Source organism: Halichoerus grypus, chromosome 5 (assembly GCF_964656455.1).
Source record: "Halichoerus grypus chromosome 5, mHalGry1.hap1.1, whole genome shotgun sequence".
Taxonomy (NCBI): domain Eukaryota; kingdom Metazoa; phylum Chordata; class Mammalia; order Carnivora; family Phocidae; genus Halichoerus; species Halichoerus grypus.
Window position 1 is genome coordinate 168,298,572 of NC_135716.1, and position 23,991 is coordinate 168,322,562.

The window sequence follows — 23,991 nt, forward strand, 5'->3', positions numbered from 1 at the left end:
CCTCACCCACCTTCAACTGTTCTTGATCCTGGGCCAGAATGCCTTCCCTCCTTTTAAATTCCCAGGCCCCCCTCCACCTCAATAATCTAGCAGCCCCATGCCTTCCAAGGGAGAGCCCTCTCTGCACCCCAGCTGTGACTGGTTCCAGGGAGGACCTGAGTCATCCAGGGGCCAGAGGTCAAGCTGGAGGATGGGGCGGGAGGCCTTGGAGAAGGCCTGGGGGACAGCATGTTCTGGCCGGCCAGGGTGAGCTAGTCACGAGAGTTTCCAAAGTGGCGAGGCCATCAAAGCAGGAAAACACCTGACACCCTGGACCTGAGCTGGACCCATCACCCACACCTCTCTAGGGTCACCCCATTCCCCCTGCGCAGCTGCTGTAGGGGTATTTATAGCCCGAGCATGAGGGGGCAAGGACACGCACTTTATTTCGGAAGTGATAATTCCAGTTACAGGTGGATGAACCCTGGAGAACCCAGCAGCCCTTCCCCCACTCCACTGCCATGGCCAGGGTGCTCCCGACAGCCCCATCTCCCACCCAGCCCATCTAGAAATGGCTTCTTAGTCCTGAGTATGTGGGCCAAAGGAGTGGGGCTGTTCTTTCAAATTCTTCCCCCCAGTTTTTAGACCTCGGGCTGCAGCCCACCAGCACTCCACATCCCCTTGCCCGGTCACCCGTTGACCGAAGGGGTCGCTTAGAACGCCATTCCCTTTCCGGGAAGAGGGAGCGCAGTGCGGCGCTGACCTCTAGTGGTCGTGGCTGGTAATGCAGAGCGCTGAGCTGGGCCGGCACGGACCCCCAGCGTTCTCATCCTCTTTCTCCCCCGGCCCCTCCTCTGCCAGATCGGGCAGGAAGCCCCGAAACTGGCTTCTCAACCCCTCTTTGTGCGAAGATCGCGCCTGGCAACCCAGGCGTCTGCGGGTAGCTGCCTTACCGCCGGACTAGGAACCGGAGGTGGGGGACGGAGTTTTGTCTCACTTGGCACACTGTCCACAATCCCGACTACCGCACAGGGCCAGGCACGCAGTTGATGTCTTCTGTCAAATACTTGTGAAGCACCTGCCAGGCCAGAGAGAAGAGGACATGGCCCTGCCCTCCCAGGGCTTCCTGGCTGGTCCTGGGGCCTGACCCTGTACCTCGCAAAGCAGCATGAACAGTGTGGGAAACACCCAGCTGTGAAAGCGCAGAGGACCTGGGTCAGGGATGGGGGTCAGGCAAGTCCGTGGAGGAGGCGGAGATCTGAAAGACAGGTGGAACTCAGCTCCCGCAGAGAAGCCGAGAAAGGCATTCCAGGCAAAGGATCAGCGATGGGTGAGGGCACAGTCGCAGAGCAAGTGCCCGGCACCTGTGACCCGCCACTAGCCATGGGACTGGAGGGTGGGGCGAGGCCCCGCAGTTCCGGGGCGTTGGGCTGGTTGGCTAATAGGGATCTGACATGTTGGCTGTCAGCCTTGATTGGCTCTCCAGATGTCCCAAGGGAGGGGGATGACCCCCCCCCCTCCTCCCCCGCAGGTGCAGTGCCCCCTGGGAGCAGGGCTGGGGCTCTGTTGGTCCTTCCTAGGGCTTCTCCAGGCTGCGATACTTCTTGCGCAGCACGGACACGGGGTCCTTGAAGAGTACTGGGTCCAGACGGAGGCGAGAGGAGACCAGGGGCATGTAGCCAAACTCCGCCGCCATCCGACTGATGCAGTTCTGGGCTGGCAGCTGCGACTCGGGGCCCCCAGGCGCCTAAGGGGGAGGAGAAACGCGTTGGAGGGCTCTGTCCTTCTGAACCCACCCCCATGCCCCCGAACCCTGCAACAAAACAGGATTGGGGTTAGACAGAGGGAATCCCTTCCCCAGCAGCGCCCTCCCAGTGCCGACCTGCCTCCCTGGATCCTCACCAGTGGAGGTCTGGCCTCCAGATGCTGCTTCCCGTAGGGCACCTTGAGAGGGGGCAGCTTGGTGACTGCTGCTACTAGGAAGTTCATGAGGATGTCCACACAGGTGGGTGCTTCATCCGCCAGGGCTCTCAGAGCCTTGGGCAGGGCGTGGGTGAAGAGGGTGTGGTAATACCTGGGCAAGGTGGGATGACAGCAGCCCAATTCACCCACCACCCCTCCCTGCCAGGCCCCATTCTCCTCCCTCCTGACCTCACTCTCCCTTTGACTTCAATCCCCACACCTCTTTAGAAACCCCTGCTCCCCCTCTCAGCCCAGGCCACCTCAGAGAGCTCACACCAGACATACAAACCTCTCTCTACTGTTCGGTGCTCTGTGGGTCATCTGCAACAAACGGTGTCCTCCCTGCCCCCTCCCTTACAGCTCCCTGGGGGCCCCACCCCTGGGCTCTGAGGTCTGACCTCAGCCAGAATGAGGTGGGGGATCAGCTGGCTCCAAGGCCATTAAACATGGCAGCCCCAGGGGCGCCTGGGTGGCTCAGATGGTTAAGCGTCTGCCTTCGGCTCAGTGCATGATCCCAGGGTCCTGGGATCGAGCCCCGCATCGGGCTCCTTGCTCAGCGGGAAGCCTGCTTCTCCCTCTCCTTCTACTCCTCCCCCTGCTTGTGCTCTCTCGCTCTCTCTGTCAAATAAATAAATAAAATCTTTAAAAAACAAAACAAAACAAAACAAAACATGGCAGCCCCAAAGACCGGCTTCAGGAAGGCTGTGGATTAACCAGACAATGATGCTCCAGGTGAGCCTTGTTTCACGCAGCCCTCCTATAGAACAACCTAGGTGCACCCTGCAGACCTTAGGGGCATTCTTCACTCTGCTGAGAATCCCCTGCAGAGCTCCTGGGTAAACCTACTAGAGGTTCCACGTTACACATATTTGGTTTAAGTATGTCTAAGGAACCCCTCTAAAGGGGCCTTCCAAAATTCGGTCCCTACCCCAAAGACGAGTGCTTCCATCAACTTCTGAAAGGCCTGGGACAGTCCCCAGCCCATCACACACACATTTATAAAGCTTTAGGGCCATTCTCTTGTCTCCACCATCACCAAATCCAAATCCCTACCCTCTACCTAACTCTATTTAAAATAACACTAGCTACCATTTGTTGACCGTCTGTGTGGCTTTCTCATCTGATTATCATGTCAGCCCTGGGAGGTGAAAACGTTCTCCAGATAAGGAAACTGAGCCTCACAAGAAAAGACTTGCCCATCACACAACTGGGATGTGGCAGATCCGGGCCTGGAACCTGGATCTCTGGGGGTTCTAGGTTGACTGCTGTGTTCGCTCCCACACCACCCTGCTCATGGTTCAAAGGAGGAGTCTCTGACCCTCTGCTCCCAGTGCCAGGCCGGCCCTCTGTACCTGTGGTACAAGGCAGCTGATGTGAGAACCATGGAGAACTCGTTGGCCCTCTCGGCAGTGTAACCCCAGCCACCCCGGGCCTCGTCCCAGAAGTGGCTCCATGTCAGGAAGCCCACCATCCGCTCAGGGAAGTTCTGCCACACCACAAAAGCGAAGTCCACCTGGAGAGATATTTAAGTGAGGTATGAGGAGGGACGTCCCGACCAGCTGGGGACATCCAGAGATACGGAGGCAAGGCTTGCCTGGCCACGGGGACTCCGGGGAGAGGAGATGGGCGCGTGAAAGTTTCCAGGAGTGCTGGGGTGGGGGTAGGGTCCCACCTGGGAGCTAGAAACAATGCTTTTTCAGCTGGGAGCTGAAAACTGTTTTCAGGAGTCTGCTGGAAGGTTCTACCAGATTGCTAAGGAGGAGGCTGATTGGCTCGCAGGGGTGGTTTCGAAAGCAGGGGCTGCACCTCTGCGCTGGTCCTCTGCTCCTCTCTGCTCTGGGAATCTGAGGGGCTGCCCCCGGCCCCTCTGGCTCTGCCCCCACCCACCCACCCCGGGCTCCTCTTGGGCCCCGTCCTCACCTCACTTGTGGTAAGACTGCTCTGGGCGTCGAGGCTGAGGACGGCATCAGTGCTGATGGCTCTGTGCGGGAAGAAGCGGTCACTGACCTGTAGTGGGAGGGAGGTGAGGCCAACTCAGCCGTGGGAACTGTGGGAACCCAGGCTCCCACAGTGACTAAGTAGCCTCGAAGCGGGAGCCCCTGCGCACGGGTGTAGAAGGCAGGCCGATGACACCAGCCAGGCTGCCTGGAACTGGGACCCGGAGCTCACTGTGACTCTCCGCACTTCCATTTCCCCTTTGGTAAAACGGGCAGAGGGTATCTAGGGGTCCTTCTAGTTTCGATGCCTCTGGATTCCTCTTGTCACATTACACGCTCACCTCAACCCTGGGAGGGGCTGTCAGACATCCTTTGAAAGAAACAGCTCCAGAGAGATGAAGGGACTTGCCCAGAGCCACACAGCACGCAGGTGGCTCCCACCATCCCGGCTTCTCAGAAGCCACCCTCCTCCGGCTCCATGTGCTGCAATCTGTTCTCATTTCCTCAAGATCCCACGTTTTTCCTCTGGCTCATCCAAGGCAGCCCACATACGCCCTCTGCCTTCCCTCATCACACAAAACCCCAGTTCTCTGGAAGCACAATCCACAAGGGCCAGGGATGGAAGAGGATCATCCCTGTGGGGCCCGCAGCTGAGACCCACGTCAGACAGCCCACCATCCACTCCAGGAAGCTCTGCCACACCCACACGGCGCAAGCAGTCCCCCCCCCTCCCCGGGGAGATCCTTGAGTGACGGGGGAGGAGGGACTTCCTGACCAGCTTCAGGCCTGACTGGAAATCCAGATCTGGCTCAGGCTCAGGCTCAAGCAAAGCACCCTGTGTGTGCCCTCCTGGGTTCCCTGCATGCAGGGGCTGGAGCCCTCCCTCCCGTGAGCCCCTCCCCCACTCCTCACCTTCCTCTGCCCCTCCAGGACTGTCAAGGGCACTGTCGTCTTGGGCCACCTGGGTGGGGGTGGCTTCTCACTGCTCCAGAGAACCAAGATCTAGGAGGAAAAGGGGTGTTCCTGAAGTCTGGGAGAGCAACTGTATTTGTGAGTTTGGGAGAGTTTAGTTGGAGCCAGGGTCCTTTCCTCGCTGCCCTGTTTTTGCCTCTGGGCTTCAGGAAGGCGGGAATTCCGGTGTCGCGAAGGAAGCTACCTATACCATTAGAACTGGAGGGAGTCAGTGGTGGTAGCCCCTCGCCTGGGCCCTGGCCCCTCGCCCCATGCCCATCTTCTCTCAAAGGCTTTCATTCTCTTCTGCTCCTTCTGCTCAGATGTCCCATCTGTGGAGCTGCTCTGTCTGTCCCCGGCTGAGCTTCCCTCCCCTGTGAGTTCTCTCAAGAGTCTACGTGGCTTCTCTGGAAGTGAGATTTGACAGCGTGTGCCAGGAAATGCTAACTGAATGGGATTCCGGGGCTGAATCCTTTCCTGCTTTTTCTCTCCATCAGCATCAAGCCCACGGCCTCGCACTGAGAAAATGACGGATGGGTGAGCACACGCGTGAACGCACGTCTGTTTACCTCTCCAGCCCCCCCAAGGGGTACCTGCTTTTTACATGATTTCATCAGTTTCCATGAGGGAGGGAAGGGTTGGGGAGGAAAGGAACAAGAATGTTGGGACTTAAAGAGGAGGGCACTGGTGGCACTTGGAAACCCCTCCCGTGCCTCCCCCCTGGAATGTGTGGTTACGCTTGGGGTCTAGACGTCTTCAAGAGCCCTGCCCTTTCCCTTGCCCCCACCCTGGATCCCAGGACCCCAGCTGGCAAGGGGAACAGACCTGGGCACAGTGCTGGGAGGCTGCCACCGCCTGGATGAGCTTCAGGGGGGGCTGGCCTGGGGCCCCCACCCAGATCAGGGCGCTGAACCTGCCCACAGGCCGAGAGCCTGAGGGGAATGAGACACAGGCTGTTAGGGTGGGAGGAGACAGAACCTCCTGAAGAGTGACCTGAGCCGGGCCCTCCAGGAGCCAGGAGAGATGTGGGAGAATCAGGGAAGGGCTTGGCAGAGCTCTATGGTTGAGGCCGGGACAGACTTGGGAAGAGCTGGTGAGGGGACTTCAAGTTGCCCCATCCCCAGGGCATACCCCGTTGTAGGTGGTAGAAGGGGAAGTCCAAGGGGCTTGTGGAAAAAGTGGGCAGGGCCAGGAGGGCGCCTGGGGGGCTGTTCCACAGTAGCGAGGGGTGAGCAGATGCTCCAAAGATCCGGTCCTGAATAATCTGTGAAATGAGAGAGGGCTGTGCTGAGGGAGTGGACGGTGTGGTCGGGGGCAGGGTCTGGGGAAGTGCGGACCTGGCCTAGCACCCACCCCCCCGCAGCCCCCCTTCAGGCTCCTGGGAGGGCAGCAGCTGCATCACTGTCCAAAGGGTTCAGGTGCAGAAGTCCAGAGTAGGGGGCACTCAGTGATGGTGTCCAGAGAGGGCTGATGATGGTGAGTTTGCTGCCTCCCTTTCCTTCCTCACTCATGGCAGACGTTGCCAACAAGTCGCAACATTCTTTCCGGGCCCAGAATCCCCTTTAACACAGCACCCCAGGCAGCCGCTGCCCATCACCCGGGCTGACATCTTGGCACTTGCTTTGAGATCTATTGGCCAGAGCTGTCCCTCTACAGATGGGGAAACTGAGGCCAAGACTGGAGAAGGAACTTGTCCAAGAGCTCAGAGCCAAGTCTCAGATTCATCCCAGAAGCCTCTTCAAGGGGGAAGTCCAAACAGCAGGGTAGAAGAGGTGTCCAGAGAGAGGGGTGTGGAGAGGGAACAGGGATGAGGCCGGAGCCAAGCCCCACGGCCCCCATCATGGAAGTCCCCCTCACCTCCAGAGTGGTATGGATGACCTTCTCCACTGAGGAGAAGTAGGCATCCCATAGAAACTGGGTCTGCTGACGCAGGGCAAGGACCCGCGTGGGGGGCATCTCCTGGAGGGCGGCAAGGACCTGAGGCACAGAGGGAGGAAAGGAGAAGGCATGGCGCCTTGTCAGGCTCTGACCGACTCTGAGGTGGGACCGCCCAGGTTGGCGGTCTGGGAACCAGAAGCCTTCTCCGCACGGTTTTCCAAGTGGGTTAGAGCAGCCACCTTTGGCCAAGTCCCAGGTAACAATCAAGAGTTCAAGGATCACACAGAGTTGGGCCTAAATGCCACTTAGTAACTGTGTGACTATGGACAAACTACTCAACCTCTCTGAGTCTGTGTCCTCATCTGTAAAATGGGGATAATAATAGTACCTGCCTCATAGGGTGGCTGTGGGGATGAAATTAGATTAATACAGCGGCACGTGGGGGGCTCAGTCTGTTAAGTGGTTTGCCTTTGGCTCAAGGTCATGATCCTGAGGTCCTGGGATCGAGTCCTGCCTCAGGCTCCCTGCTCAGCTGGGAGTCTGCGTCTCCCTCTGCCTCTGCCCCTCCCCCTCCCCCTGCTTGTGCCACACTCTCTCTCTCTCTCTCAAATAAATAAAAAGATCTTAAAAATAAATAAATACATTAGATAATATACATTAAGTGCTTAGCATATGGTAGAGGCTCAGTGGCTGGTAGCTATTATTATTAACTACCATACCATTCTCACTTCTCAGGGGATTCAAGGCTTATGCAGGGTTTTCATAGTCAGGCAAAATCAGTTTCATCAGCTGGAAAAGTCACTGCATTTTGCTTGCCTACCCCAGCCTCCATGGAGGCACTCAGATTTTGGATTTTTTGTGGCTTTCCCTTAAATTGGTCGAGTCATGGGCTGGGCCCATGGAGATCATCCGGTCTAACTTATCCCATTGTAGAGATGGGGAAACTGAGGCTGGAAAAGGCTCAGGACTTGCTCTCAGAACCCTCAGGAGTCTCTGCCTCTCTATGATCCTATGGGAGCCCCAGAGGCTTGGGGCTTGGAGCAAAATCATGAATATACACGTATGGGGAATAGGAATGAGGACTGAGATCAGCCTGGGGGCTGAGATCCCGGGCTCCTCCCATGTCCTGGGTCCAGTCCCACCCTGTGGGCAGCACCCTGAGCTACCTGAAATGGGAGCCTCTCGTCAGCTACGATGGCCGCCTTGGTCCAGTCGATGACCTCGGAGAAGGGCAGCTCCCACCGAGGGCTGAGAAGCACAGGGATGCAGCCAGCCTGGAGGGAAAGGGGAGGCACTGGGGAGCCCAGTCTTATCCTACACACACTTCCCCTCCCCCAGTTCCAAATTAGCAGCTGCTTCCGTTGGGGGCAAGGGGGAAAGAGGAGAGAAAGGTGGTTTTTTGGGCAGTGGGTTGTTCTACAGAGGGTGTGGTGAGCGTGGGTGCGGGCAGCTCACTGTCCCTTCCCATCGGCCTGGGCCCAGAGAGCCCGCCAGCTCAGGAGTGTGGGGGGACAGGGCCAGGGGATGCCTAGGTTGGGGTTGTACCTGCAGGGCTTGGAGGAAGTGCAAGGCATCAGGACGGTGGCCCGGGATGAGGCAGAAGGTGGCATTGGGTAGTGTTGCCCCAGGGTGGGTCCTAAGGAAGTACAGGAGGGGTCCCACACATATGAGGTCTGAGATAGCCGCCCCTCGCCCCACCTGGCTCCCTTGACGTCCCCCCAACTCCCCACACCAATACTCCCAAATTCACAATGTGTAAATCCATCATCTGTGCTTCATATGTTAACGAACACTCACGCACACGTACAACCACACACGGAACACTGACACAAACAAGCTTCACACCTGCCCCTCACCCATGGTGGGCTGGGAGGCAGGAGGCCTGGGTTCTAGTTCTGCCTCTGCCCTTGGTGGGCTCAGGCATCTCCCCCCTTCTCTGGACCTCAGTTTCCTCATTTGCAAAATGGGAGGTGGCGGGACCAGCGGTTTCCAAGGCCTGGTCTGAAACCAAGACACACCCCCACTACTCTGCCACACGCAGGTTCTCGGGCAGCCCTCACCTGAGTGGCCTCCATGCCCTGCCTTCCCCCCATCCCAAGAGCCCAGGCCCATGAAAGGCTCCTCTGTCAGGAGGTGGGCTGGGCCCCCAGCCTGGAACCGCACAGGAAGCTGCTGCCCAGAGGCCCCCTCGCCCAGAGGACAGGCCTCCTCTGTTCCTCCCAACCCCAGGGCCACACTCGGGCTGTGTTTGTTTGTGGGGGGAGGGGCTTGAGTCGCAGCCTCCTCGGAGCCGCCTCCCTGGGACTGCCCACCCAGGGAAGCGGTGCCCATGACCTAGCTGCTGGGAGGTGCAGGGAGGGCGTGGAGGGGGCAGGACTCCTGGCTTCACAGGCCTGCTCAGAGTGGGACTGATGAATAGAGCTCAGAGGTCCCAGGACCCTCCTCAGCTACAGCCTGTCTGGCCTGAGTCTGAACCATTGAACAGATGGGGAGACTGAGTCTCAGAGAGACCCAAGGACTAGCTTAGGGTCTCAGAAAGGGTTAAGGCAGAGCTGGAACTAGAACCAAATAGGCTAACTCCTGCCCCTGGGTTATTTGAACTACCCTGGAGCTGCGGCTTAGGGGTCTCCCAGGGGCTCTGCCTCCCGCCTCTGTCTCTCCTGCTCAGGTGGCCACCAGGCTTCTCCTGGAAGAAGCCACACGTTAAACAACAGAACATTCTCTAACTCATTGGTGCCGCAGCACCAGCCAGCTACAACCCTCCTCCCCTCCCCAACAAAGCCCTAAGGGACTGAGAAGCCCTAAGTTCCAGGCTTCCGAGAACCCAGAGACAAAGAGCTTTCTGAATAAACTGTACTCCTCAGTCCTCACTAACCTCCACCGTTCCCTCCCTCAGCCTGGAGCACCCCATCTCTGCCTTAGAGCCCAAAGAATTCCTCCTACTTGATCTTTTTTTTTTTTTTATACATTTTTTTGCTTTAAGATTTTATTTTTTATCTGAGAGAGAGAGTGGGAGAGAGAACACAAGCAGGGGGAGCAGCAGAGGGAGAGGGAGAAGCAGGCTCCTTGCCCGACGTGGGGCTCGATCCCAGGACCCTGGGATCATGACCCGGGCTGAAGGGAGACGCTTAACCGACTGAGCCACCCAGACGCCCCTCCTCCTACTCGATCTTAAAGTCTAAGCTCAAACCTCACCTTCTCTGGGAAGCCCTCCTTGATCTTTCCAGAGAAGGCTCGCTCCTCTCTGCTCCCACAGCCTGTGCGTGCACACAGTAGTGATGACCACGCCGAGCTTTACTGAGCACTGCTCTAAGTGCTTTACCTGCGGTAACTCACCTCCCTGTCACAGCACTCCCTCAGAGACCGGAGGTCTGTGCTGCTAGTCCCCTGCTTTCCAGATGAGGGAACGGAGGCCTAGAGAGGCCCCACGGCTCTGAAGTGGAGGAGCCAGCGAGCAAGACAGCTTGCACAGCATCTCTCTGCTTAACAGTGTGCGTCCTAACCAGGGGTCTGCCTGCCTCTCCCACAAGACCGAGCAACTTGAGGGCCGGGGCCCTGCCTTCCTCATCTTAGCATCCCCACGGCCTAGCGGAGCACCTGGCCGAGACTGGGCACGTAATAGCTGGTCAGTGAACGGATGCCCGGCGTGTGATAAAGCAGGGACCCAGGACCAGGGGGCCAAATGTCTGAAAGGTCAGTTTTGGCACCAATTCTAGTAATGAATCTGGCTGACAGGAGCCAGGGGGTGGCCTTGGGAGATGGTGAGATCCCCATCAGTAGAGGTAAATAAGCAGAGCTGGATGAGCACCTGCCTTTGTGTCTGTGTGTCTGTGTGTGTTATGGAGGGGACATCATGGTAACTGCCAATGAAGTCTTAGGGTTCTGTGACCATAAAAGGTGTTTGCCACAGACTCAGGGCCTCAGTGCCCAAGGATGGAGTCAATGTGGTTCCACTGGGCTCTCTTGCAGCCTGGCTATAGGCAGGGCCACATGTGACTTCCGTGTGCCCTAGGTACTTTGGCCTTTGGGGTCTCTCTGCCATAATATTATATATATAAATTACATTTGATGATTGCATTGGTATAAAAACAAAAACACTGGGGTGCCTGGCTGGCTCAGTTGGTGGAGCGTGCAACTCTTGATCACGGGGTTGTACATATTTTAAGATTACTTAAAAATAAATAAAAATAGTAGTATTATATATTAGGGGCACCTGGGTGGCTCAGTCAGTTAAGCATCTGCCTTCGGCTCAGGTCATGATCTCAGGGTCCTGGGGTGTCAGGGTCCTGGGGTGTTGGGCTCCCTGTCGGGCTCCCTGCTCAGCGAGGAGCCTGCTTCTCCTTCTCCCTCGCCCCACCCCACCCCCGGCTCATGCTCTCTCTCTCTCAAATAAAATCTTTAAAAACATATATATTAAAACATTTTCTTCTACTTAAAAGTACGGTTTTTCCTTCTGATTTTCAAAGGAATGAAAACGTTTTCCTGGGTCCCTGAAAGTACCATGGGTCCTAGGCACTGCGCCTCCTAGATGCAAAGGAGACTTTAAAACATGCATTGAATTTATGTTAAAAAACAAAAACAAAAACAAAAACCTAAGTGAGGGAGAGCATACATACGCGTTGTTTGTGCACACACAGAATACCTCAGAAAAGCCGTGAGAGAAACTAGAAACGGTGTTTGGCTCCAGGAAGGAAAACCGGGTGGCCAGAGACACGGGTGGGAGGGAGTTTTACTGTCTACCCTTTTGTGCCTTTGGAATTTTGTACCCTGTGAATGAATTCCCTATTCATAAGAATAAATAAATAACAATTTAAATGGGTGGAGGCTTATTCCAAAGCAACAGGAGACTGTTCACCCAAGATGGAAAAATGGCTCTGGAGCCAGAAGTGCCGGGTTTAAGCCCAACTCCGCAGGCGCCCCATCACAAACTCGAGGGAGGCCAGGGTGAATCAAGGAGCTCCTCACCGAAGGGCCTTGGCTGGCTCCCTCCACCGCTTTGAGCCTCAGTTTTCTGTTCCCTGAAATGGGAATAACAATGCCTCCCTTGCAGGGTACTTGAAGGCACGTGACTTGTGCAAAGTGGCCCGGAGCAAGCTCTCCCGGACGTGTTCGCTTCCTCCCCTCCCCCTCTCCCACCCTCGCCAACCCAGGGAATGTGGGACAGTGGCTGTGGGATGGTGGCAGGGACTGTGAATTGCCTCTTTCTCTGGCCAGTACTTGCTTATTCAGGCCACCTTCCAGGGGCAGCCCTGGGGCTGGTGGCCTCCCTCTCTCCCTCTGTCCCTATACTGTCCGGCTGCTTCAGGCAGCTGCCTGACACCTCGGGGAAACTGAGGCTTACGCTACTCCAGAGATCACAAGGCCTGTCCCCTGCAGGGGGGCTGAGGCCAAAGACAGACCTTGTGAAACTGCAGAGGGTAGTCAGAGGCTGCCAGGCATCACACCTTGGAAATAAACTCAGCCACAGGGCGGCCCACGCAGATAAGAAAGCCTTGACGAGTTCTGGCCGATTTGGGATCAATCGGTAAATATTTGGTGCGTCAACAGTTCACCTATGGTATGCAACTCCCTAATTTCCAGTCTCTCAAAGAAGTTCAGACTGAAATAGCTTTCAGATTCACCAGTGCAGTAACTCAAGTCAGCCGAAAGAAGAACTTCCTATAAGCAAGAACGGCTAAGAGCCTAATCAGAAAGGTCAGGCGGGGCCATGGTGAACAAGAGAAAGTTGTTCACTGAAGGTAAGCTCTGTCTGAGCTCTGAGCTTCAGGGGCCTGGGGTGGGGGGATACCCATCACTGCTGAGGACGCCTGCTAGGGATGGGTCCGGGCAGAAGGGCCTGGGGGCTGATGAGGCAATTGCGTTCCTACCTCTGGCTGTGGGGCTCCCTGGAGGCCCTGTGCCTTGAGGGAGTGCATTCCCAGGAGAGCCCTCTGGCTGAGAGAAGCCCCTGAGAAGCAGAGGCAAAAAGGGAGCTTGGCCACGTGAAGCATTCCTAGGGGGCAGGTGTTGCTGAGAATAGCCCATGTTGTTCTAGCAGAGAACAGGGAGATACCTGAGGGAGGGAGCAAGGGAAGGACTCCAAGAGTGACAGGTTCCAACTCAGGTCTGCCCCAGAGATGGAGAAGGAACCCTCTGCTGCCTGGGCCCTGGACAACCTTCAAAAGGATTTGAGTTCCTGCCTGCCCAACCAGCCTTCAGACACACGGGCCTCCTGGGGGTGCAGAGGGGTTAGGGTACTTTGGGGTTAACTGCCTTATCACCTGAGGCCTGTCACTGCAACTAGCCCACAGAGAGGGGTTTCTGCACAACTCTCCATGTCCCATAGGCCACCACACCCCCCTATATGTCTCCAGGCAGTTGTGGGGGTGGGAAGTTCTTCTGTAGGTCTGACCTCATTCATATTTGCTGTTTCCTTAAGAGATTAATCCCTCAAATTAGACACCGGGGCAGCTTCCATCTGTGACCAGTTCTTAATCTCCATGGCCCTGAGGTATCTGATGGGTTGATCATACACTCTTGGTTGAAACTCAGAACTCTAATGCTGAAGGCTCTGGAAACAGGCAGCTCTGCATTTCAACACTGGCTGTGCCCCTTCTGTCTGGATGGCCTCAGACCAGTTACTAAACCTCTCTGAGCTTAGTGTCTGGGACACAAACAAATGATAGCAATTAATATTATTTTATTATCACCATTATTTATAATTTAGCACAGAGTGAGCACAATAGATGTGTACGTTAAAATATTAGGAAAGGAGGAATTGGAATAAGAGAAAAAGAGTAAGCAGGAGTGAGTCATATTTTTGTTTTTACAGATCCCCGAGGGAGAACTCCAAAACCTCCTTTGGACACCCCGTGTGACAAAGAACCATCTTGGTGGGGTCTCTCTCTGTCTAATCTGATTCCCTCTTGCTGCAACTGAGGCCAGAGTTTGCCAGGCCTCTGGTTCTCTCGTCCCATCTCAATCCTGCCCTCCACCCTGGCCTCTGGGCTCACTCCCATTGCAGATCCCTCCCACTCAGCCGCCCCCCCCACCCCCCGGGGGTAAAGGTCCACTTACTGCTCGGGTCCACGGTCCTGCTCACAGCGCCCATCCCAGGGGCAGGCAGAGGAGTCAGGGACTGCTGTGCGCCACCCGCCCCTCTCCTCCGCCAGGGCTAGCAGGGGCACCCCAGGGTGGGGGCTGTGCTGTCCCAGCCGGCCAGGGGCCCCACCTCGCAATGGGTGGGCTTCAGGGAGAAGCGGGAGGGCCACGTCAAAGCCAGGCCGGAAGGTGTCCACCGTGGGGCTGGCCTTGGCCACCATCGCCTGTCCCAGTTGAAAGGTCTGGGGGCAGAAGGCTGAGTGGAGACTGAGGACCAGATGGTTCCTTCCCCCATTCCATTGCTGGGGCACTGGGCTGCACTCTCCAGCGGGGGCTTCCAGGCTGAGGAGGAGGAGGATGCAGGCCTCATCAGGGCTGACGGAGCGGGATCGAGAGCTCTCAATGGAAGCCAGGATCCCACGGTGAGTGTCAGAGATCGGGCCAGCCACCGGGTACACGAACACCTTGAGACCACCACCCCTGCACTTGGAGACATCAAAGCAAGCTCCCCAGTCGCAGCTGCCACCACGGGGGGCTTGAGGACGTTGAGGGTCATCTTCTGGGAGCTCCCCAGGCTGGGAGAAACTCTGCAGGAGCTCTGCATCCAGCCAGCGGGGCCAGCCTTGGGGGGCCCCTACCCAAGGTCTGGCAGGCACTACCAGGCGGAGTAGGGGGAAGACTCTCAGAAGGACGAGGAGCCAAGAGGCCGACAGTGCCAGCCAGAGGGACTTTCTTCTCCACGACTGCATGTGGCCACCCGCAGCCAGGGCTGGGGGAAGCAGGAGGAGCAGGGGCTTGAGGGCGAGTCGCTGGAGCTGGGATCTGCCTTCTAGTTCAGCGCCTTCATCGTACGGATGGGAAGACTGAGGCCCATTGAGAACAGGCTGCCTGTGTGAGGTCAAACCGCAAGTCACCAGCCAGGCACCAGGAGGCCAGGTAGGACCCGGCTTCGTGGCCTTGCCTTCTTGAAGTCAGGAATCTACTTCCTTGGCTTTTGGACAACCAAGCCAGGCTTTGACACTCTCCCCCTCCCCGACCCCGCCAGCAGGGCCCCCTGCCCCTGGGCACTGCTCAGGCTGATGCAATCCCCTGACCACACTGCAAGGCCACGTCCTTCTGCCCTCCTGGCTGCACCCCCTGACCTTGGCCTCAGCAGGGAGGCAGGCAGTCTGCCAGGCCATGGGGGACCCGTCAGGGCTCTCACAGGAGGTGGCTTGGCCAGGGTGTGTGGCTGGACAGAAGGGGGGCTGGCCTCCCCAATCCTCCCCTTGCCTGAGCAGCCCCTGAGTAGCCCTGGCTGCCCCTGTGCCCACTGGCGGGCACTCCCAGGCTGTGGGCCCTGCGGCTGGAGCTAAAATTAGACTCGGCGGTCCATGTGGGCTCTCAGGGTCGGCTGGGGTCAAGGCCTGGGTGCAGCCGGTGCCCCCTGCCTGGGGGGCTGGGAGTGCTCTGGGTCCTAGTCCTCTCCCACCCCGCCGCTGTCCCCCACTCAGGCAGCTCGGCCCCTCCCCCCCACCCCTCTCAGCTGGTCCTGCACCCTCTGACTTGCAGCTATCCCGGTGCCGACACCGGGGACCCTGCCCCACGCTCCTGTCCCATGGCCCCCCAGCCCTGCCGGGCGCCTCGGTCTTCTCCCCCGTTCCCTCTAGGGCAGCATCTGGCCCGACTGGATCTCTTTCCCAGCCTGGCTCCTCCCCTGCCAGCCCTGATTCGTTCCTGCCTGGGAGGCAGGGTCTCCTCTTAACCCGTTCCAAACCAGTTTCCTCGATGGTCAATAATCCTCACCAGCAGGACCCACTCCTCACAGATGCCTCGCGCTATCACAGCTTCTGAACCCACACATCAACGCTCCAAGGCAGAGGTTTAGCACTGCCATTTTTCACAGGTGAGAGAAGTGAAGCTCAGAGAGGGTGGTATCTTCCTAACATGTGGCAGGGCAGGGACTTGAACCCTGAACTCCTGACCTTCCTCCTTAGAGCTTCCCACTGGTCACCCCAGCAGGGGGGTCCGAGTGTGGGGAGTCTATCAGTCAACAGATGAGAAAAGTGAGGTGTGAAGTGAGGGGAGGGGCAGGGGGGGGTGGGATGGAGTGGGTGGTACTGGGTAAGATGCTCTCAACTATTCCCAGGATTAGTCCCACCTCCAGCTGCAGCCTTTTCAGGCCCACTTCTGGCACCTCTCACTCAGGTGTCCAGGTAGGTCTGCCCTTGCCTGGAGCTCTGGAGGGAAGATCTTGATGCTCATCCTCCAGTCCATATGCTAAGTTCTGCCCGACGTTGAACTTGGCTATCCATTAGTCCACGGCCATTGAGGGGTTCCCCTGCTCAGTTCCTTAGTCTGTGCTCTGAGAGGGGGGTCAGGAATGGGTGATGTCACCCACTAAAGAGTTGCTGAGGTGAAGGGGGAGACACAGCCCCTGGCTGCCAGGAGCCCCAGTCTGATGAGGGAGGCCATGTGGAATGGGCCGGCCTAGAGCGAACTCTGCCTCCACCTCTGAACAGCTGGATGATGTGGGGCCTCTGTCCCCTCATCTCAAGATGGAGGTAAAGATCTTCACCGTGAGGTGGTTTTCAGATTAAATCCAGGCCTATCCCAGGGGGTCCCTCAACAAGTGGCCACCTCCTTTCCTTGCTTGCCTGCCCCTGATCTCAGAGGGCCACTGATCTGACCAGGGAGAATGTTTTGTCCTACGTGGGAATGTTTTGCTATCGCATGGGCAGCATGTCCTAGGGAAGAGTACAGTTCATTCACCCAATGTCCTCAAAATGGCCAGCACAGGGGAAACCTGGCCTCTTTGCCTACAGCGTCCATCACTAAGTGATGGACTGACTTTCCCTGCACACATCAGGCTTTCCCAAGGGGAGAGAGGCCTTTGCACTTGCTGTTTCCTGCTCCTGCCATTCATCCTGCTCAGCTAACTCCACCTCATCCGACAGGAATCAGCTCCCCTCCTACAGGAAGCCTCCCTGACTCTCCTTGGGCTGGTTGGGGCCCTCCTCTAGGTTCTTATGCCACTTCTTCATCCTTCTATCCCTGTACTCATTCATTCATTCATTCATCCAACAAGTACTTATTAAGTCCTAAATATGGGCCAGGTTTTGTGCCAGGCCCTGGAGATATGACACTGAAGAACAATAAGAGCTAACGTTCCTATTACACTTACTATGTTCCACACGCAACTCCAAGTGCACGTGTATTAGCTCATTGAATCCTCTCCTGGGGGGCTCTGAGGAAGGTATGTTATTATCCCCATCTTATAGACGGGAAAAGAGAGGCCCAGACAGCTTAAGTAAGTTGCCTGAATTCCCACAGGATTAGCCAGGATTTGGACCTAGGCAGTCCATTCCTTCAGCCATCACACCATCCTGTCTCCTGAGTGAGACAGGTATACCCCCATTCTTGCAGAAGGCACCGTCTCTGAGGAACATCAGGATCCAGGCAATCACAGGACGAGGGGGGCGGGGAGCATGGGAGTGCACCGAGGGACACCTGCCCTAACGCTTGAAGGACATAGTACGTTTTTTAGAAGAACCAGTGTGGCTGCCTAGGTGGGAGCAGACAGGAAATGGCAGGAGTAGAGGCAGGGACTGCTTTTTTTTATGACTGTCGCCCCCACAAGTCATTCATTCCCTCATTCCACAACTCTCCTTCATGAGCCTGTACTGTGTGGGCCAGGTGGGCTCTCAGGGCGGGGAACAAAGCAGACAAAACCTTGCCCTTATGGAGTTCATGTTGAGGGAGGAGAGAGCAGCAATGAGCAAAACAAATAAAAAATCTCGTGTTATTTGGCAAGAAAGGCTGTGGAGAAGGGTGGGGGGAGCTGCAGTGTTAGATGGGACGAGTGGGGAGGGGCGCCCTGAGAAGGTGACGTTGGAGGTGAGGGAGTGGGGGGGGCAGTGCAAGGTCAGGTCACTCCAGCAGGGCGGGGAGAAGCACAGGTTCTGGGGGTGGGTGGCGTGGACGTGCAACGTGAGAGACATGATCTGACTTGTTTTTGAGGCACCGCTCGGACTCCAAGGAAGAAGTTGCCACGGGCAGAGACAGAAGCGGGGAGCCATGTGGGCCCAGGCGAACCACGCCAAGACTGAGTGGGGAGCTGAGGTAGGGGAGAAGGTCAGGGGTCCAGCTCTGAGGCTAGGAATTTTGTCTCATTCACCCTTCTCATCCCAGCACTAGGGTAATAAATGGCCAACAAATACTTGTTGAATGAGTGAATGAATGGACCGGTGGACAAAGCTGGGAGGGCTAGGAGGCCAAGGCCAGTGGGCCAGGGGCTTGGTAGGGGACTCCTGCTCCCCCAGCTCTGGGTACCCTGGCTGGCTCCTGCCTCTGTCCACACTTGTGTACACGCACAAGCCAACTCCTACCTTTGCCCCTGCAGGGGAGGCCCTCAGACTAGCTGGGCCCTGGGCTTGTCTGGCCTGCGATTCACATGGTTGCCCAGCGGCTTGGATGGAGGAAGAGAAGGCAGGGCATCCTGGCAGGCAGGACTGAGCTGGGTTCATTCTAAAAATACATCGCCGGGCTCTGCCAAAAGCTCTGGGGGCCTCTGTCGAGCTCTTAGGGCTCATCAAAGCCGCCCGGAGTTCCTGTCCTATGCCTGGGCTCTGATCAATGGCCCGATAGCCCACAGTTTGGGGACAGGGGGGTGAGACAGGGCAGGAAGGAAAGGACAGCAGGGAGGAGGAGGAGGAGAAGGCTCAGGCTCTGGTTCAGTGAAGGGAGGCTTCTGGGAGAAGGCAGCACTCTTTTTTTTTTTTTTTAATTTTTTTATTGTTATGTTAATCCCCATACATTACATCATTAGTTTTAGATATAGTGTTCCATGATTCATTGTTTGTGCATAACACCCAGTGCTCCATGCAGAATGTGCCCTCCTCAACACCCATCACCAGGCTAACCCATCCTCCCACCCCCCTCCCTTCTAGAACCCTCAGTTTGTTTTTCAGAGTCCATCGTCTCTCATGGTTCTTCTCCCCCTCCGATTTCCCCCCCTTAGAAGGCAGCACTCTTGTTTCCCACAGGGCAGGGTCGAAGCCGACCTTGAGTGGATTGGAGACCAGGGGGTGCTCCGGATGGCATCCCGGAGCTGGAGCACTGCAGTGTTTGCTTCGGGGCTACGGTGTGTCACGCTGCGGGGGGGCTGCCCGAGCAAGGGGGTGCTCCCTGCCTGAGGTGCCAGGTATCGTGTTGGCCAAGTGCCCAGGCGGAAAATGGGGATTAACACCACTGTGTTTGATCCGGAGTATTCCCTCTTTGCACCCTGGTTCTGCCTCCCTCCTGTCTTTCCTTCTCTGGAATGGGCCTGAAATTTCTAGAAAGAATGCATCTGGTCTTCCAAGAGAAAGGGGCCTGGATCGTTAGCTCAGGTGCTCTTAACAAGCTGTGTGTTCCTGTGCAAGTTACTTCACCTGTCTGTGCTGCTGTTTCCCTCTCTATAAAATGCCAAGAATAGCACATTCTTCCAAGGCTTCCTGGGAAGAGGGTTCAATGAGATCATGAATGGACAACCTTCAGTACACCATGCCTGACACGAAGCCGGCACCTAACAAATGCATCCTCTGTCCCCCTCAGACCCCAGGAGAGGTGAGCCGGCCTGCACCACGCTGTCCAGATGGGGTAGATCAGGGCTAGGCCTTGGACTTTCTCCCCTGTGCCCATGTTCTTCCTACTGTATCTCCATCTCTGTTTGGAAAGAAAGATACTTGGAGCTCCAGGAGATGATCACCATGGCAACCCATCTGCTGCTTCTCATCCGCCGCTGTTGTTTCCTCCAGCTCTGAGCTTTCTGGGCGTCTCGCTGCAGAATTCACACGTGTGGGGGGCTGGAGGCCATGGGAGGCTCTGGGGTCTCAGCTCTCACTTGCCTGAGCACTGATAACCCCAAAGCACGGCGAATCCCCACAGGACTCTATGATAGCAATCCAGCTCCAGCTAAAGTTGAGTCTCCCCCTGAGGCCCCACCAGGATGCAGAGCGATTCCTGCCTATAGCGGAGAACTCACACCTGGAACCCAGAGCTGGGGCAGGCCCAGGAAGCAGCCCAGGGGCCCAGGGGATGAGAGTCAGGGAACAGGTCTGGCCTCTGCCACTCCCCCAGGTAGAGCTGTGTGACCTTGGACCAGTCACACCCCTTTCCTGGACCTTCACTTTCTCTCCATCATCCTAACGTAGTAGCAAGACTAGCTTTTTAGAGGAAAAAGATCTGGAATGCTTACTGAGAAGCGATTCTGACAGTTTGGAAGCCCAATCCTTCCCTTTCCCATCCTATGAACACTTGACTTTGTCAGGAAAAATGTGCAAAACTTGGAAGTGAAGCAATGAGGAGACTGTATATACTTTCATCATTCTCCTGGGGCATCATCCAAGAAGCCCCCAAGGGTCATGTGACCCCCTACGTACTGGGGGCCCAGACATTTTATAAGTATGAGAAATAAGACTAAGTTGTAGGGGTGCCTGGGTGGCTCAGTTGGCTCAGCATCTGCCTTCAGCTCAGGTCATGGTCCCAGGGTCCTGGGATCCAGCCCTGCACCAGGTTCCCTGCTCGGCGGGGAGCCTGCTTCTCTCCCTCTGCCTGCTGCTCCCCCTGCTTGTGCTCTCTCTCTCTGTCAAATAAATAAAATCTTTTAAAAAAGACACTAAGTTGTAGAAAACAGGTAAGATACAAATGATTTTTATCTAATAGCAGCAATACAAATGATTTCTGACCAGTAGAGATCATCCCAAAGGTTGTAAGTCATGCCCTGTAGGGTATTTGCCAGGTTGGAATCTGACTAGCAATCTTGTTCCAGCATTCTCTGTGCTTCATGGACCATCCTCAATGAGTCCCCTGAACCAGCTCTGTCATCCGACAGTTTCCTTATGAATGAGTGAAATACAACTTTGACACGTGCTCGCTATGGTACGATCATTTTTTCTAAACACTTGGATGATTATAATTTGATAGCTCAGTGAACCTCATTTTCCTCTTCTGTAAAATTCAAGAGAGGAGTTCAAGGGAATTTAAAGGAGGGGCCGGTACATTTGCTCCCCAGTGCCAGGCATGATGGCGCTCTTTGGATCCATGATTTCATTTAAGCCTCAGAGTAAAATTGCCGCCACGGGCATCTGTTGTCCCCATTGAACAGGTGAGCTTAGCAAGGTCCTGAGAGGTGATGTGACTGCCTCAGGGCTACACAGCCAGTGAGTAACAGAGCCTAGATTTGAGCCACTGCATCTCAGGGGCCTAATTCCTGCTTCAGAGGTTTATTATGGAGCTGGATGAAGGAGACAATGCAGGGGAAAGGGTTTGGCCAACCGGACTGGCATGTGCACGTGTGAGTAATTACTGTCAGCCAAGGCTACCTTCTAACCAGCCACACCTAGACACAGCCCAGGGCCTGGGTCCCCCACCCCTGGGAGGTGGGCCTCTGCTTCTTATAGGGTGGGTGTCTCTTAGCTGGAGAAAGCCAGAAGGGGTTGAGGTGAGCAAGCTTCGCTGGGCCAGCCTCTCACAAACAGGACACCATCCCTGCCTGAAACTGCAGCCTGAGCTTTCAGCCCTGGCCACTCCTTTGGGGCCTGTATTCCTGGGACAGGGGTCTTAGGGTGGAAGCTGGAGGATAGCAGGACCGGACAGGCCAAATAAAGGAAATTTCAAACCACAGTCAGAGTCATTCTGTTCCCTCCTCCTATATGTTTCACTTGAATCAGTCCCTCTCTGAAGGCTCCAAAGTCGTGCCCAACCTCTTCAAGTTCCTCGACCCTCCCCGATCACCCCACACCCAGACTCCTCGACCTCAGCCCTGGGTGCCAAGGAGTTAGTCGACAGGCCGGCTAGGCAAGTGTTTACATAGCAGTCAGGCTGCTTGGAACCCCAGGTAATTAACAGTCTGCTTTTCAAAGCCAAGGCAAGAAGATTTATTTCCCTCTCCTCCCTCCCTAGGGATGCCACTTGGCAGAGTAAACACAGCTTTCTGTTGGCTCTTTGAGGAGATGCCCAGCAGAGCAGTGGGAGCTGGGGCAGGAGGTAGGCTTCAAGGAGGAGATAAAGGGGGCTCAGTCCTATTTCTCTGGGAGTCTTGGCTCCACCTCCAAAGCCTGGCTCAACCGACATTCCTTAAGACATTATAATTATGGCTGCAATTGATGGGAGCCCATGCAAGGGCTGGGCCCCTTACAGACCTCGCCTCATTTAATCCCTGCCACCACTGGAAGAGCTAGGTGCTTGCATCTCTGCTTCCAGATTAGGGAAGGGGGATGCAGAGAGATGAAATCACTTGTGTAGGGTCACCCAGCTAGTGGTGGTAGAGCCAGGACCAAACCATGATCTCTCCGACATCAGACCTGCAGGACTTTGTACTTTCCCTTATGGAAGAAAAAACTGTCTGTTGAGTACCTACTACGTGCCAAGCACCATGTCGGACATTTTATTTCTTTTTTTTCTTTTTTTGAGATTTGATTTATTTATTTATTTGAGAGAGAGAGAAAGAGTGAAAGAGAGAGAGAGCAGGGGGAGAGTGGCCCTGAGCAGGGAGCCCGATGCGGGGCTCGATCCCAGGACTCTGGGATCATGACCTGAGCCGAAGGCAGATGCTTAACTGACTGAGCCACCCGGGCATGCCGGACACTTTATTTCAATCTCTACTCTGGAAGTATCATTTTCTAGAACGTCTTTACTGTGCCATTAACATCAGAAGAGTGAGACAGTACGGTCCGTGACTGGAGGAGGAAACACAGGCGGGAATCCCAGAAATGAGGACAGGACGGCCCCCTGGCAAGTTGCCTCTTGTAATCCCAACAGCATCCTCATCAGGTCCCTCAGGTCCTGTTGGCCCCACCTCCAAACACACCCTGCCGCTAGCCTGACTCCCACCCCCTGCCCCCACCCAAGTCCAGGCCGCCATCATTTTGTGTCTGGAGCGTTGCGTTGACCTCTGGCGTCTGCTTTGCTCTCGTCTCACTAAAATACTATTTCCTCACAGAAGCCAGAGGATCTTGTTAAAGTGTAAACTCCATCCCTCCTTGGCTGTAACTCTGTATTAACCATATCTTTTAATTTTCTGTATTTTGATGCTATGACATGGCGGGGGGGGGGGCTTGCTGACCCCCGAGGGACTGCCCCTCCCAAGGCTAGCTGTTCCTGGAGATAATAAACAAGACACTCTTTTTTCTTTTTTTCTTTTTTAAAGATTTTATTTGACAGAGAGAGAGACAGCGAGAGAGGGAACACAAGCAGGGGGAGTGGAAGAGAGAGAGGGAGAAGCAGGCTTCCTGCTGAGCAGGGAGCGAGACACACGGGGCTCGATGTGGGGCTCGATGCGGGGCTCGATGCGGGGCTCGATGTGGGGCTCGATGTGGGGCTCGATGCGGGGCTCGATGCCAGGACCCTGGGATCATGACCTGAGTCGAAGGCAAACGCTTAACGACTGAGCCACCCAGGCGCCCCTAAACAAGACATTCTTGAGCTCACCTTTCAAATGCAAGCCAATCAATCCAGAGCCCATACCCCCAGACACCTCCTGGAGGGCTCTCGGACACAGGGCCACTCTCCCCCCGCACTATTCACCCCAGGGCCAGGTGCTAGACAACTGGGGACTGCCCCTCTGGCTCAGAGCCTGCGGACATTATTCATACTAGCCAATCCTAAACCACCTTCCCCTACCTTATCCATTCCTCCCACAGAAACCACAATAAAGGCTCTTGCCCAGGCTTTCCGCTTGCTCCCTCTGCCTCCTGACGGACCTGGTGCTTCCCCATGTGACCCCCTGGAGCATGTCATGGCTCCTTCTCTCGGGATCTGTGAGTTTCACAAACTGTCTTTTCAATCGTAGTTGTCTCCTGATCTGTTGGCCTTGCCATACCTCAATAATAAAACCTTTTTTAAAACAAACTCCCCCCAGTGGTTTGCATCACACAGAGTAAAATCCAGGCTTAGGCTTCCTTCCGCGGCCTAGAAGGCCCTGTGTGATCTCACCGCTGCCGACCCCCCGAGGACCTTGTCTCCCACCCCTCCCTCGGACTCACTGCACTCCAGCCCCCTGCCTGCTTGCTACTCCTCAGACCCAGCAAAGCCACTTCCCACCTTGGGACCTTTCCTTGGCTCTTCTCTCTGCCTCGAACATTCTTCTTCCAGGGTTCAGCATGGGTTCCCCCATCCAGGGCTCTGTGTACATGTCGCCTTCACGGAGAAGCCCTCTCTGAACCCTTGCCATCACGGAATCATA

At 56.0% G+C, this 23,991-nt stretch overlaps 1 protein-coding gene and 1 long non-coding RNA gene across 3 annotated transcripts; one reads left to right on the top strand and one right to left on the bottom strand.

Annotated features, from left to right (window-relative positions):
* Window positions 1-400: 400 nt before the first annotated feature.
* Window positions 401-15,455, bottom strand: EXTL1 (exostosin like glycosyltransferase 1). Its single transcript, XM_036114553.2, has 11 exons — window positions 13,764-15,455; window positions 8,253-8,343; window positions 7,874-7,981; window positions 6,687-6,806; window positions 5,961-6,093; window positions 5,655-5,761; window positions 4,791-4,880; window positions 3,862-3,948; window positions 3,294-3,454; window positions 1,882-2,053; window positions 401-1,726 (listed from the first exon to the last, which is right to left on the bottom strand). The coding sequence occupies exons 1-11, from the start codon at window positions 14,534-14,536 to the stop codon at window positions 1,556-1,558; spliced, it is 2,013 nt and encodes a 670-aa protein (XP_035970446.2). The 5' UTR covers window positions 14,537-15,455; the 3' UTR covers window positions 401-1,555.
* LOC144381965 (uncharacterized) lies at window positions 14,620-23,672 on the top strand. 2 transcript variants are annotated; one of them, XR_013448331.1, is made up of 4 exons: window positions 14,620-14,723; window positions 15,576-15,672; window positions 19,362-20,687; window positions 23,450-23,672. It is a non-coding gene; the product is annotated as an uncharacterized LOC144381965 (long non-coding RNA). The 2 variants fall into 2 exon arrangements; XR_013448330.1 differs by lacking the exon at window positions 23,450-23,672 and having other exon boundaries at window positions 19,362-23,093.
* The last annotated feature ends 319 nt before the right edge of the window (window positions 23,673-23,991 follow it).

Bases quoted from the DNA above. Each gene is read 5' to 3' on its own strand.
- EXTL1 (XM_036114553.2), bottom strand. From the start codon at position 14,536: ATGCAGTCGTGGAGAAGAAAGTCCCTCTGGCTGGCACTGTCGGCCTCT. The intron at 4,881-5,654 runs GTCTGTTCCCCT...TTTTCCTCCTAG, and splicing joins CCTCCCAGCACTGTGCCCAG to ATCTTGGTTCTCTGGAGCAG. The intron at 3,949-4,790 runs GTGAGGAGTGGG...CTCCCACTACAG, and splicing joins TCCTGGAGGGGCAGAGGAAG to GTCAGTGACCGCTTCTTCCC.